This window comes from Solanum stenotomum, chromosome 9 (genome assembly GCF_019186545.1).
Source record: "Solanum stenotomum isolate F172 chromosome 9, ASM1918654v1, whole genome shotgun sequence".
NCBI classification, from domain to species: Eukaryota; Viridiplantae; Streptophyta; class Magnoliopsida; order Solanales; family Solanaceae; genus Solanum; species Solanum stenotomum.
Window position 1 is genome coordinate 42,490,187 of NC_064290.1, and position 16,150 is coordinate 42,506,336.

General features: G+C 33.1%; 2 protein-coding genes and 1 pseudogene across 3 annotated transcripts in view; all 3 read right to left on the reverse strand.

The window, feature by feature from the left end:
• LOC125877792 (lariat debranching enzyme) overlaps window positions 1-16,150 on the reverse strand; it is a 200,669-nt gene that overhangs the window by 53,041 nt on the left and 131,478 nt on the right. The window lies entirely within an intron of this gene.
• Window positions 257-2,255, reverse strand: LOC125877542 (uncharacterized; annotated as a pseudogene).
• LOC125877544 (uncharacterized) lies at window positions 8,331-10,219 on the reverse strand. Its single transcript, XM_049558807.1, has 2 exons — window positions 9,951-10,219; window positions 8,331-8,571 (listed from the first exon to the last, which is right to left on the reverse strand). Exons 1-2 carry the CDS (start codon window positions 10,217-10,219, stop codon window positions 8,331-8,333), a joined length of 510 nt encoding a protein of 169 aa, XP_049414764.1.

Genomic DNA, 16,150 nt, shown 5'->3' on the forward strand with positions numbered 1-16,150 from the left:
TGTCTTTCCTTCATGGAGGAAATACCCCACTCTTCTATTGATATGATCTGTTTGATTATCATTTTAGAGAAGTTATAAACTTTCTCACTGGTATTGTATCCTGAAAAGTGCTGAAATTCAACACTACCAGTAGTTATCAGAATAGTCTCATAATACGAGCGGGTTTTATATGATTCACCCAAAAAATATAATCCATTAAGTAAATAACGTTGGAGTATCTTCCAGGGTTCGTCCTTCCTCTGAATCTCAGAGTTTTCTAAAAAAATATCATTTCTTTTTTTGCTACTCTTTCGTATGTTTTAATATCATCATTATCTTCTCTGGCAATGAAGGCAAAAGTATCACTTTTCTCCTTTTGAGCTAAATATGCATGTAGTTCTGCATATAACGGGCTTCTCTCTGGAATATCTTCCAGATGTATTGAGGATAATGATGCTGATTTCTGGGATATTTTTGAGCTTATTAAGCTCTTTCCTCCACGCTGTAATATTGGAAGGCTTGAAGAGGATCCATGTGATGATCCTGAAGAAGATCTAGGGGATGATCTTCCCCTGCCACGCGAGTTATTGCCCTTGCCCTGACCTTTGGTTATCCACGGGGGTTCCATTCTGCAAACAAAACATTTTTTAGTTGGCATCATAGTAGTTGTCCATATCTTCGAACATAATGATTTCTTCTACCACTCTTACAGGATCATTGAAGAAATCCAGTAGCATTCTATCTATAATTTTCCAGCAAATAAGTTCTTTCATATCCCGATTTAGGGGAAGAACTTTTAATATGGTAATTAACCTTTTTTTAGAAAGAAATAAAGAGACAGGAATATCACTATCATCTCTGAAAGCATTAGGGGCGTTATTCATTTTGTAAGTATTCTCTTGATAGGAAGTTTGGTAGAGAATTATCACTTCCCTTCTTATAAAGTATTTCAAAATCAAAAGGGGGTAATTGAGCTTGCCACCTGGCGAACATTAATTTTGAAGCATCATGTTAAAAATCTTTATTAAACATAAATTTAACTGATTGTGCATCAGTGTTGATGATAAATTTTTGATTATATAAATTATCTTGAAACTTTAAAACACATTTAACGATGGTTAACATTTCATGAGCCATCGTAGCGTATTTCTTCTGAGCATCGCTCCATTTTCCTGAATGAAATCGAATTAAATATTCAGTTTTATCAAGAGGATTAATTTGTTTTAAAATTCCTCCATATCCTATGTTAGATGCATCGGTCTCTACTATTTTCTGCCAAGCTGGATTAGCCAGGGTTAAACAATGTAAAGACTGAACACGAAGTTTGATATTCTTTACCAAAAAAGTAAGACTATTAGTCCAGGGTGATTTATGGTCCTTTTTTGACCTGTCATATAATGGTGCTAAATCTCTGTATACGTTTTTGTAAAAAGGGGAAATATAATTTAAACTCCCCAAAACCTGTTGTAGCTGTGTTCGATCGGTGATAACATCAGGAAACTTTGAAGCGAAGTCTATAGATCGCTGGATAGGAGTAATCTTTCCTTGACAAATAAGATGTCCTAAAAATCAGACTTCTATTTGAAATAAACTCATTTTTGGTTTAGAGATTACCAAACCATTTTGTATCACTATTTTCTTAAACATGTCTAAATGTTTAATGTGCATTTCAAGATTTTTTTGAATAAACTAGAATATCATCAATATAAACGATGATAAAATCCAAATATGGATTGAAAATATCATTCATAATCTTTTGAAATTCAGAATGAGCGTTTTTTTAGACCAAAAGGCATAACATTCCGTTCGTATTGTCCAAATGGGACATTAAAGACAGTTTTATAAGCATGTTCTTTAAATATTTGGATCTGCCAATATCTTGATTTTAAATCAAACTTTGAAAATATGTTGGGGTCATATAATCTGGACAACAAATCCCTTTTATTAGGAATAGGGTATCTAATCCATTTTAAATATTTATTAAAAGGTTTGTAATTAATAACTAACCTGGGTACCCCTCATTCCTTTTCAGATGCGTTATTAACATAAAATGCAGTACAAGACCAAGGAGATTTGGAAGGCTTCATCAAACCCTTTTGTAAAAGATTATCAATTTCTTTTTTGCAGAATTCAACCAATTCGGCGTTCATATGACAAGGACGAGATTTTGTAGGAATATTATCTTCAGAGAAGTTATCTTCATATGGAAGAGTAACAATATGCTTCTTCCGATTCCAAAAAGCACTAGGGTGATCAGCACAAATATCAATAGTCATTTGTTCGAAAATTAATTTAATTTTTTCCTGTACTTTTGTAGATTTTAAAGTATCAAAGATATTCATACTAAATAATTCAAGTTGTAAAGAATTAACATGTTTTTGTTTCATATTAATCAAAGCATTAATATCACGAGATATATGATCAGTAATAAAAGTATAACTTATCTCTTGATTTTTATAAGTAGCAGAAACGCCTTTAGTAGTTATGCTGGTGAAAGGGTATATATCATTTATAAAAGGTGTTCCAAGAATAATTGGAGGGTATAACTGATTTTTTACTAAGAAAAAGAAATGCGGAATGCATACTTTGTTCTGGCAAATACGGGTGTTAGGTAACATATACTTTAAATCTAAAGCATGTCCAGAAGGAGATTTGACCATATGCGTTGTTTTTTCAAAATACTTAGTAGGTACAAGACCTTCTTGAATACAACTAACATTGGCACCGCTGTCAATCATAGCAACATAAGTTATAGAAAATTGATTATTAATGAATATAGTACAATTAACATACCATTTATGGGCAGTAACAATCTGCATCATTCCTAAAAACATATCTTTTTAAGGGTCAGAGTTAACTGAATTTGCAAGAGTATTAACTGCAGGAATATCTTCTTCAACAATATTTTTACCCTTATTATTAGCCTTTTCAATCTGAGTAAGGCGATGATCACAAATCATTTGATTTTGTTTAAGAGATTTAATCTCATTTTTAAAATTTTCAATTTCTCCCTTTAAATCATTAAAGGAAGCATCTCGTATAACAATTGGTTGATTATTGAGTCTAGCATTAACCACAGACAAAGAATAAGGTACAAAATATTTAAATTCAAAATCCTTTTTCACATTTTCAACAGGTTTTGACGAGCTAGCATTGCTATTATTAACGGCTAATTGAATAATTTTATCAGGCAAATCATTGTCAGTAACTTCTTTTAGAAGTTCAATCACATTTTCAGAGGTGATGGTCTGAATGTTTAAATCTTCAAACTGAGATTGTAATTTATAAAAGAATTCATCATCTTCACATGAGCAAATTTCTCTGTTGCATTTACAACCCTTGATATTAGCAATAGGTTTAGAAGATTCAGACCTATTATCTTCCTTTTTAGACTCTGTATCTGAGTCATAGTCGGACTCAGAACCAGAAGTATATAAAAAACTATAGATTTTATCATGAACTTTTTCGTCAAGTTCTAAGGCTTTCAGCTTTTCAAGCTTACAATTGGGTGCTATATGACCAAATTTACCACATTTGTAGCACTTGATCTTAGCGAGTTCTCGCCTAGACCTAATTTTTGTAAATCTATCAGACTTACGACGAGATCTTCGTTCCTCTCGTTCTTCTCTAGATCTTTTCCTACTATAAGGTTTATCGAAACTAGGGTTGGGATTAGTAGTCTCTCTATGCTTGGTCTGTTTACCTGAGTCTGGTAAACAAACTGAGTACAAAAGTCTCCTAATTGAGATCTTTCCCTGAGCTTATCAACCTTAAGCTGTCTGGAGAGTTTTAATTCATTGCACAGATTTATTCCTTCTTGTGTGCAAGCTCCTATCAACTTACCATAAGTGAAAGTGCCATAAGGAATAGCTCCTTGCGGCGTTCTAAGAGTTTTTTTTAACTCTTTCCGCAAACAACGGGGGCAAGCCATCTATAAATTTAGCTTTGCAATGTTCCAGACCATTTTCTGGTAGCTCCATAACTCTACTTATATAAGTATATTTATACCAACAAAATTCTCCTACATGTCTACATCGAAGACCATTTAATAAAGAACGAACAGTCTCATATTGATTGGTAAATCTACCATTGAAATGTTCGAGAATAGTTAAGACTAGGGTATAAACTGCATCTTCCCTATTTTTAACTAAGGCAAAACCTAGGTTATCAACCTCTTAGTTAACGACCTTAGCATTTATTACCGCGACTTTTGCCTCTAGGGTCATATAATTGTCCCACCAACCTCTAAGTTGGCCAGTAAAACCTGCAATTATCATTTTGCAAATAGTTCTGTCAGTGTTAGCATACATAAGCATTCTATGAACAAGAATGGTTAATTGCCTATCAGTCAAACCACCGAGATTCCATTCATAAATCTCACTTTCGCTATAAGAAGTATTGGTTTTATTCCAATCCCTTTCTCCGATTAGAAAATCTTGAGGGGTTGGTCTAGAATAATAGTACGTCTGCATGCTTGGTCGATTAACATACTTTGTATTGTTCTTTTTGGGATAACCATGAAGTTTATTAACTTCTAAAGACACATGTTCTTTATAATCAAAAGCTTCTTCTAGCTCATTAACAAAGGTTTCAGATAAATTCATAGGTTTAGCACCAAATTTGGAGAACTTTTTATTAAGAAGTTCTTCAAGATCATAAAGATGTTTAAAAACAAAATCTTAAATTTTCGGAGGTCTCTGAATATGAACATCCGGTTGTTTAGATGTAGAGGCCTGTTCAGAAGCCTTTTCAGAATGTTTTAAATCATTTTTAATTTGAACAATTAAAGTTTTCAAATCATCTAACTTTTTATCAAGGGAACTAATATGTTCACCTAAAACTTTCACATAAAGTCCTAAATAATTGTTTTGAGAAGTGAGATTATTAATCTCGTTGATGCTTACTGTAGCCACATCAGTTCAATAAGCTTTTGAAAAGCCGTGAAAGTAATACCTGTATTATTAGGTAGTATAAATGGTGCTTGAGGTGGATACATGGCTTTAATGATATTACCAGATTCATCTTTATAAGATCGTTTTAGAACATTAATAAATAATGGCAAATAAGTGGTTATAAACCAGGGTACAAAAAATATAATATGATTATGCAACGCACAAGGCTCGTAAAATTCTTGAGAAATATTATACAAATCCTCCGTACTATATGTGTCAAAAAACCAAGTTTTAAACTGGCTCCATTTATCACTTGCAAATTAATTTTGAATATATTTTCTTGTAGTGAACCTGGACTAAAATCAATTTGATGTCCATTCATCATTAAGTATCATCAAGATTGAAATCCATTTCGGATGCAGAAGGAATATCCTTATCAGAAATATCAGAAGATTTATCATTAACTCAAACAATATTTAATCGAGGGTCAATCTTGATTTTATCTTTATTTTCAGATATAACAGATGATAATGTATGTAAAGAAGCAACACGATTACGCGCAGGGCCATATATAGGTTCAATAGGCGATATATGTTGAATTGCCAGTCTTCTATCAGAAAATGAAAGTCTATTATAAGGAATACTCTTTTCATCAAATTGCATACAGATTACCATCAAAATTCTGAGTGATATGAGAATATTCAGAATTAGTGACTGCATCGGTCATCTGTGTAGAGGGTATAACCGACTCTAAAGTCCAAGTTGTAGAAAAATCAATTTCTTCCCATTTTATAGGTCTTCTAGTAGTGACCTTAGATCTAGCAAAATTGGTTTCTACCAAAATAGTCTGATCTGCTGTATCATATAATTTACATCTAGGATTTAACGTGATAAACAAATCAACTCAGAACCAGGTGCATAATTATAACCATGCGATTTTATATTCAGAGTCAAAGCATATAAGATATTAACATCACTTAAAGAGAATTGTAAATTAGGTTGGGTATTAAAATATACTGGACCATAGGCAACAGTAGATTCAATCAAACCCATTAATGATTGTCGAAAATTAAAATTCCTTGCATCGCAAAGAGCAGCTAAGAAAGTCTTAGGTAACCCTTTAAGAGTTAAAGGCTTAAAAGCAATCTGTACCATGCCAATATGCAAAAACTTGTATTGATTTTTATAAACATCAATATCACGTTTATTTAATAAGCGAATAGTTTGTTCTGACGAATTTAAAGCCAATGATTGTTCAGTAGTTTTTATAAGTTTTTTATTTGAGATTTTATCAAACCAACCATAATCATAAATGGTTTTGATATCAACTTTTGGAATAGTCCACTTATTTAACAAATCAAGGTTTTGAGGTATATCTACCTCCTCTAATCGAGTACTTTTAGTACTAGTATCTCCTATATTCATGATTAAGAGATTATTATTATTATTATTATTAAGAGATTATTACGACAGGATCACTGACCTGGCGGTAGTCTGCCCAGTCATAGATAAAGCAATTCAATATCCTTATAGGTAGTCCAACTACATAAGAATAGAAATACACAAGAATTTTAACATAGTTTCTCAGACTGCTTGGTAAGTCATTTTACCCGAGCAAAGGGCCTGTATAGATCCTAATACATACTCTTATTGAGCCCATGTGTCTGATAGTTCTAACCGGGTATCAAGCGCCCTACTTATCAAACTCTTTTTTGGGCTGAAAACCACGACTCATCAGACGGAGTCACTAAGACAAAACCAATAGTAGTAGTACTAGTTCTGATTGTACCTCGATCTCGGAACCAAGTTGAAAAGCCATACTAAAATTTTTCTATATTTAAATAAAGCTTAGATCCGTTCATGATTTGTCTAAGAGAAAAGTTAGTTATCCGGCATAGATATAGATTTTTAGTCGGACATAGTCACGGCTTTAAGATCGAAAATAAAATAAAATAAAATAAAGTAACAGACAAAGAGAACAGAAGCAAATACCTTGTGGCCAAACACCAAAACTTAGTATTATTCTGGTACTCCGGCAAACTTCAAACTTAGAAAGGAAAATTACAAAAGAAAAGTTTACAAGAGAGAAGCAAGAGCGAGAGTGGTTTCTAAAACCTGCCTTAATTAAAGAAAAACAAACTTATTTATAGGTAAAGAAAGCATCTTTGTACAGGATTCTGGGCCCCTATCTGGGTCCTGGTAACAGTGTATCTGCTGTTGAGCTTCAGTGTTGCTACAGTAGCACGGGCCGTTTACCATCCCGTAGTGCTTATTTGCAAGAGCTTGTCCTTTAGTTTTGCCAAATTATCTTCGGCTTTCTTTAATGAAGATTCGGGCTCATCTTCTTCATATGGTTGAGCTTCATGCATAGCATCACTTGTTTCACTACACATTGACGAATCTGATTTGGCGTAATGGGTTATATTACTTAGTAGATTTTTCTTTACTTCTTCCAAATATTTATTAATCATTTCGGTTTGATCTTCCTTATCCTGATTAGAAATTTTTCTTGCCATATGACGCACCAAAGTATCAACCATGATTCCTTTATGAGGAATTGTTTTATATTCCTGGACAGTTTTTGAAATTAAGTCTAGTAATTCTTGTCCATAGATTGCCTTTGATTGAGGGTCTTTTTTCATCAACTTGTCCCAAAAGTTATTATAATAAGTCCGATATAAACAAGGAATTTGTTCCTCAGTAAAATCTACTTCTGGAACCCATTTATGGATCCATGGAATAGAAAATTCTATGAAGAAATAAATCTGCTCAATTTGTTGTAAATAGCTGATGTGTTCTTGCTGGTATAACTTGTTGAGATCTGGAGAAACTTTTGTCTAGTCTCTGTATAACTTTAGAAATGGTTCGAGCAATATCTTTATTGTCGGCCCGTGGTATGACCACCAATTTAAAAACCAATTTGGTAAAGGATTAACAAATATTTTTGCACATACTTTAATAAACCAAGTATGTTTGTGTCGTTCATTGTTATAACAAAGAACTTTACTAAAGGCTTGGATATAATCCCAATAGGTAAATTTCATAGTGACTTTATTCAAGCTAAATTCTCTTTCGGTCATTGAAGAAATACCCCAATCTTCAATGGCAATAATTTTCATTATAATCATTTTGGAAAAGTCATAAACATTCGCACTGGTATTATATCCTGAAAAGTGTTGAAATTCAACACCCATACTTATCAAAAGATTTTCATAATAGGTCCGAGTTTTGTATGACTCTCCCGGGAAATAAAGTCCATTCAATAAGTACCTTTGAATGACTCTCCCGGGAGAGTTTTGTATGACTCTCCCGGGAAATAAAGTCCATTCAATAAGTACCTTTGAAATATTTTCCATGGTTCTTCTTTTCTGTGTATATCAACATTTTCTAAGAGAAATATCATTTCTCTTCCTCTTCTTTTGTTATCTCAGCAAAGGTATTACTTTTCTTTTGTGATAACTATGCTTGTAATTGAGCATATAATGGATCATTTTCTGGAATATCTTTCAGATGGATTGATGACGAAGCTTTTTTTTGCACCTTGGAGTTCAAATTATATAAACTCATTCCTCCTTTTTGTATTATAGGAGTATTTGATGAAGATCCATATGATGATCTTGATGAATTTGGGGACGATCTTCCCCTTCCTCGCGAGTTATTTCCCTTACCTCGTCCTATCGTGACCCAAGGAGGGTCCATTCTGCAATTAAAACAACAGTGTTTAGTCGTCGTAACGATCGTAAAAATCATAATCATTCTGATAGTAATAATTTTGATCACCAATATCGATGATTTCTTCAATATTATGTGCAAAGAAATCCGTCATCATTCGATATATAATTTTCCAACAAATAAGTTCTTTCGTGTCTCTGTTGAGAGGAAGAACCTTTAAAATAGTAATTAAAGTTTTATCAGTAAAAATGGAGATATTGGAGGGGAATCCATTAGGCTAAATATTTTCTAGATAAGAAATCAGGAAGGGAGTTATCACTGTTATCACTTCCCTTTTTATAATGAATTTCAAAATCAAAGGGGGCTAATTGTGCTTGCCATCGGGTAAAAATTAGTTTTGATGCATCATGCTTAAAATCTTTATCAAACATATATTTTACCAATTGAGCATCAGAGTTTATAACAAAATTTTGATTATACAAATCATCTTGAAATTTTAAGACACATTTAACAATGGTTAGCATTTCATGAGCCACCGTAGCGTATTTTTTCTGAGCCTCGTTCCATTTTCCTAAATGAAATCGAATTAAATACTCAGTTTTATCAAGAGGATTAATTTGTTTTAAAATTCCTCCATATCCTATGTTAGACACATCTGTCTCTAACTATTTTCGGCCAAGGAGGGTTAGCCAGAGTTAAACAAGGTAAATATTGAACGCACAGTTTGATATTCTTTACCAAAGAAGTAAGACTATTAGTCCAAGGTGATTTAATATCATTTTTCAGCCTATCATATAATGGGGCTAAATCTCTGGATAGATTTTTGTAAAAAGGGGAAATATAATTTAAACTTCCCAAGAATCTCTGCAATTGAGTTCGATCTGTAATGATATCAGGAAATTTTGAAGCGAAGTCAATAGATCGCTGAATAGGAGTAATTTTTCCTTGACAAATAAGATGTCCTAAAAATCGGACTTCAGTTTGAAATAAACTCATTTTTGGTTTAGAGATTACCAAACCATTCTGTATCACAATTTTCTTGAAAATGTCTAAATGTTTAAAATGCATCTCAAGAGTCTTTGAGTAAACCAAAATACCATCAATATAAACAATGATGAAATCCAAATATGGGTTAAAAATATCATTCAGGATTTTCTGAAACTCAGAAGGAGCGTTTTTCAAACCAAATGGCCTAAAATTCCATTCGTATTTTGTCCAAATGGGACATTAAAGGCGGTTTTATAAGAATGTTATTTAAATATTTGGATCTGCCAATATCCTGATTTTAAATCAAACTTTGAAAATATGTTAGCGTCATATAATCTAGAGAGCAAATCCCTTTTATTAGGAATAGGGTATCTAATCCATTTTAAATATTTATTTAAAGGTTTGTAATTAATAACTAACCTGGGTACCCCTCGTTCTTTTTTAGCTGCGTTATTAACATAAAATGCAGTACAAGACCAAGGAGATTTGGAAGGCTTTATCAAACCCTTTTGTAAAAGATTATCAATTTCTTTTTTGCAGCATTCAGCCAATTCGGCGTTCATCTGACAAGGACGAGATTTTGTAGGAATATTATCTTCAGAGAAGTTATTTTCATATGGAAGAGTAACAATATGCTTCTTTCGATTCCAAAAAGCACTGGGGTGATCAGCACAAATATCAATAGTCATCTGTTCGGAAATTAATTTAATTTTTTCTTGTACTTTTGTAGATTTTAAAGTATCAAAGAAATTCATAATAAATAATTCCAGTTGTAATGAATTAACATGCTTTTTTTTCATACTAATCAAAGCATTAATATCATGAGATATAGGATCAGTGAGAAAAGTATAACTTATCTCTTGATTTTTATAAGTAGCGGAAAAACCTTTAGCAGTTATGCTGGTAAAAGGATAAATAACGTTTATAAAAGGTGCTCCAAGTATAATTGGAGGACATAACTGATTTTTTACTAAGAAAAAGAAATGTGGTATGCATACTTTGTTCTGGCAAATACGAGTGTTAGGTAACTTATACATTATATCTAAAGCATGTCCAGAAGCGGATTTGACCATGTGGGTTGTTTATTCAAAATATTTGGTAGGTACAAAACCGTCTTGAATACAACTAACATCGGCACCGCTGTCAATCAAAGCAACATTAGTTATAGAAAATTGATTATTAATCAATATAGTACAATTAACATACCATTTATGGGCAATAACAACCTGCATCAATCCTAGAAACATATCTCTTTTAGGATCAAAGTTAACTGAATTCGCAAGAGTATTAACTGCAGGAATATCTTTTTCAGCAATATTTTTACCTTTGTTATTAGCCTTTTCAATCTGAGTAAGACGATGATCACAAATCATTTGATTTTGTTTAAGAGATTTAATCTCATTTTTAAAATTTTCAATTTCTCCTTTTAAATCATTAAAGGAAGCATCTCGAATAACAACATGTTGATTATTTAGTCTAGCATTTACATCAAAATCCTTTTTAAAGTTTTCAACAGGTTTTGACGAGCTAGCATTGTTATTATTAATCGCTAATTGAGTTATTTTATCACGCAAATCATTATCAGTAACTTCTTTCTGAAGTTCAAGCACATTTTCAGAGGTGATGGTTTGAATGTTTAAGTCTTCAGATTGAGATTGTAATTTATAAAAGAATTCATCATCTTCACAAGAGCAAATCTCTCCGTTGCATTTACAAGCATTAGTAACAACATTAGCAGTAGGTTTAGAGGACTCAGATTTATTAACATCTTTTTCTAACTCTGTATCCGAATCTGTCACGCCCCGAGCTACCCTCAAGACGCGGACACAGGACCTAGGACCACAAGTGATCCCAAGCTAACCCTGCTGGCATGATCATGAGCATACTAAAGATAATAAACTGATGCGGAAGCTATATCATAAAATAAATCTGAAAAGATGGGGAATACCCATATACTATAATTGAATATATCAAATCTGAGAGTTTAATACAAAAGAAATATCAAACTCAAGATACTAAGCTGAATCTAACTATGTCTGAAATAAGCCTCTAAATTGACTAGAAATGCTGGGACAGGCCCCAGCTAAGTCTAGCAAAACTGAAACTAAAGACTAAAATACTGAACAGAAACTCATGACTATTGTCCCCGAAGAATGAGGACTCACCAACTGATTCTGCTGAACTGAAGATCGGGAATCGATCTAAGCGTGATCTGGATGCTGAGAACCTGAACCTACATCACGAGAAGATGTAGCGCACGTATGCGTCAGTACTTGAAGGGTACTGAGCATGCATGATAGAGTAAAGCAGAAATAACATATAACTGAACAAAGCAATGAAGCAATGAAATGATCTGAACATGATATAGATACTGAATGCTGAGCTAACTGAATGCAATGACCAATTTATAACATGCCGACTGAATACTGAATGAACTGTAAATGTGGTCAATGCAATAGAGTTTGACTGAACTGTGGGAGCTACTAATAACCGACATAAAACCACATAAGCTAAATGTGGAGTCCGATGTATACGCCCCATCGAGANCACTATTTGCTGAAAGAGTTAAAAAAATTCTTAGAACGCCGCAAGGAGATATTCCTTATGACGCTTTCACTTATGGTAAGTTAATAGGAGCTTGCGCACAAGAAGGAATAAATCTGTGCAATGAATTAAAACTCTCTAGGCAGCTTAAAATAGATAAGCTCAGGGAAAGATCTCAGTTAGGAGACTTTTGTACCCAGTTTGGTTTACCAAACCCAGGTAAACAGACCAAACATAGAGAGACTACTAATCCCAACCCTACTTACGATAAACCTTATAGTCAGAAAAGATCTAGACGAAGGTCTAGAGAAGAACGAGATGAACGAAGATCTCGTCATAAGTCTGATAGATTTACAAGAAATAGGTCCAGGCGAGAACTCGCTAAAATCAAGTGCTACAAATGTGGTAAATTTGGTCATACAACACCCAATTGTAAGCTTGAAAATCTGAAAGCCTTATAACTAGACGAAGAAGTTCATGATAAAATTTATAGTTTCTTATATACTTCCGGTTCAGAGTCCGATTATGATTCGGATACAGAGTCAGAAAAGATGGTAATAAATCTGAGTCCTCTAAACCTACTGGTAATGCTGTTACTAATGCTTGTAAATGCAACGGAGAGATTTGCTCCTGTGAAGATGATGAATTCTTTTATAAATTACAATCTCAATTTGAAGACTTAAACATTCAGACCACCAGCTCTAAAAATGTGATTGAACTTCAGAAAGAAGTTACTGATAATGATTTGCGCGATAAAATTATTCAATTAGCGGTTAATAATAGCAATGCTAGCTCGTCAAAACCTGTTGAAAACTTTAAAAAGGATTTTGAATTTGAATATGCTGCACCATACTCTCTGTCTGAAGTAAATACTAGACTAAATAATCAACCTACTGTTATTCGAGATGCTTCCTTTGATGATTTAAAAGGAGAAATTGAAAATTTTAAAAATGAGATTAAATCTCTTAAACAAAATCAAATGATTTTTGATCATCGTGTTACTCAGATTGAAAAGGCTAATAACAAAGGTAAAAATATTGCTGAAGAAGATATTCCTGCAGTTAATACTCTTGCGAATTCAGTTAACTTTGATCCTAAAAGAGATATGTTTCTAGGAATGATGCTGGTTGTTACTGCCCATAAATGGTATGTTAATTGTACTATATTGATTAATAATCAATAACTAATGTTGCTATGATTGACAGCGGTGCCGATGTTAGTTGTATTCAAGAAGGTCTTGTACCAACCAAATATTTTGAAAAAACAACCCACATGGTCAAATCTGCTTCTGGACATGCTTTAGATATAAAGTATAAGTTACCTAACACTCGTATTTTCCATAACAAAGTATGCATACCACATTTCTTTTTCTTTGTAAAAAATCAGTTATATCCTCCGATTATACTTGGAACACCTTTTATAAACGCTGTTTATCCTTTTACTAGCATAACTGCTAAAGGTTTTTCTGCTACTTATAAAAATCAAGAGATAAGTTATACTTTTCTCACTGATCCTATATCTCGTGATATTAATGCTTTGATTAGTATGAAACAAAAGCATGTTAATTCATTACAATTGGAATTATTTAGAATGAATATCTTTGATACTTTAAAATCTACAAAAGTACACGAAAAAATTAAATTAATTTCCGAACAGATGACTATTGATATTTGTGTTGATCACCCCAGTGCTTTTTGGAATCGAAAGAAGCATATTGTTACTCTTCCATATGAAGATAGCTTCTCTAAAGATAATATTCTTACAAAATCTCGTCCTTGTCAGATGAACGCCGAATTGGTTGAATTCTGCAAAAAAGAAATTGATAATCTTTTACAAAAGGGTTTGATAAAGCCTTCCAAATCTTCTTGGTCTTGTACTGCATTTTATGTTAATAACGCAGCTGAAAAAGAATGAGGGGTACCAGGTTAGTAATTAATTACAAACCTTTAAATAAATATTTATTATGGATTAGATACACTATTCCTAATAAAAGGGATTTGCTGTCTAGATTATATGACGCTAACATATTTTCAAAGTTTGATTTAAAATCAGGATATTGGCAGATCCAAATATTTAAAGAACATTCTTATAAAATTGCCTTTAACGTCCCATTTGGACGATACGAATGGAATGTTATGCCATTTGGTTTGAAAAACGCTCCTTCTGAGTTTCAAAAAATCATGAATGATATTTTTAACCCATATTTGGATTTCATCATTGTTTATATTGTACATCTTTCAATTAGGGAATCCAGTGGTCCGCCATAACTTTCACTCCTTTTGAATTTGAATTAAACAAAAGAGGTTCTATGCAAATGTGATCTTTCTTAAGGCTCTCAAAATCTCCATCTCCAATGGCAAGCTTCATGCATCCTCTCGAACAATCCCTACGATAGAAACAACTATCGCTAAGCATATAGCTTAGTGGTGCAAAATCTATAAGTTTGGAGCCCTGAGATTTACCAAGTTACCTTTCTCAAGTCATGGGCAGCATAATTGAACATAATAAATAAATCAAGTAACCAATATATAAAGAGTATCAAGTTCGATATTTAAAGATCCAAATGTAAAGAACGCTCATAACAACATTTTCCAAGAGATTCAACAACAAGGCTCGTCCAATATATACATCATGTCATTACACCAAGCACAAGCAGATATCAAGAAGGGACGACACCCTATATTAAGAAAGGCCAAGCCCAATAATCAATATAACCAAGAACCATATTAAAAATGGCTTTCTAGTTCATACTTAAAATGGACAACTTCCATTTTTAAGACGGACTAAAAATCCATAGTCAAGATGGCAAATGATCTGAATCAAGAGGCATGCCAATAGTGACAGAGTCACAGCCACAAGAAGGACAGGGTCCCAACAAGAGTGCCAAGTGATCAAACAATCCGTACAAGTGGGCGAGTTACACAAACGTCTTTAACGTCTTAAAGGATACCAACACAACAATGCAAAGTTACAAGAGGTAACCAAGGTACCAACATCAACTTTCAGTATACCAACAGTTAAAAGAGTGCAAGTACAAGTTTATACAAAAACATCATTGCTTTAGCAAAGAAACAGTCCAACACAACTTCGTGAGTTCAGATCGTAGACCAATCAATGTTTCAAGGTCCTCAACTTGTTCACAAGGATATACAACCTTAAAAATACAATTAAATAACTTCTTTAATTCCTAGCAGCTCAATAATGTCAAAGTAAAACAAGATTATCATCACAAGTAAGCTTAGCCTGTACAAATACGACTATGCTCCCAAAATAGTGATTCTGGCCAGCCTAGTACCTTATGTCGCAACTTAGATTTGAAAAGGAAATCGGAAAAACTGGAATGTATATCCTTCATGAAATATATTTTGTACAAAAAGATATCATCGATACACTAACAGTTGTTCATACAGGATTTCTTAATCCGAAATCTGGACAGAACTTGTCCTATGTTGCGTCCCATATTTTGAATCCATAACAGATACATTAGAGTTTTACATAAACATAAGAGTTGTAGGTCTACGAATTATCTTCCCAAATCATATTTATTCACTGTAAACTAAGTTCTATAGAAAGAGAAATGCATAAACTACCAAACACTACCCAACTCAGAAACGGATTTCGTCACTTACCAACAAGAAGGGTGTGTCTCCAATTCCAGCAAAAAGGACCAAGTTTTTCTCTTGTGATTTTGAAGAACAAATGGTTAGATAATGTTCGAAGGTTCTTAGACTTCAAGTGAGACAAATTTTACTAGAAGAGGTGTCAAAATATAGTCTCAAAAGTGAGGCTAGTCACATGTACAGCTGCCTCCAAAAGGTGGCTGCCCAAAAACATGTTGGCTGCCCAAAATGCATACATATATACCTATATGTATAACCCTCACCTCCATTTCAATTTATACATAATTCTAATTAGGATATTACGTAAATACCCCAATACAATCCCTTAAATTACGATCACCATTATGTTAAGCAAGATTGCAAATATCACAAAATTTCAAGTTCCCAAAATGAGAATAAAATATATTGTACTAATTAAGCAATGGTGTATCGACATGCGAAAGTTGGTAGAGTATT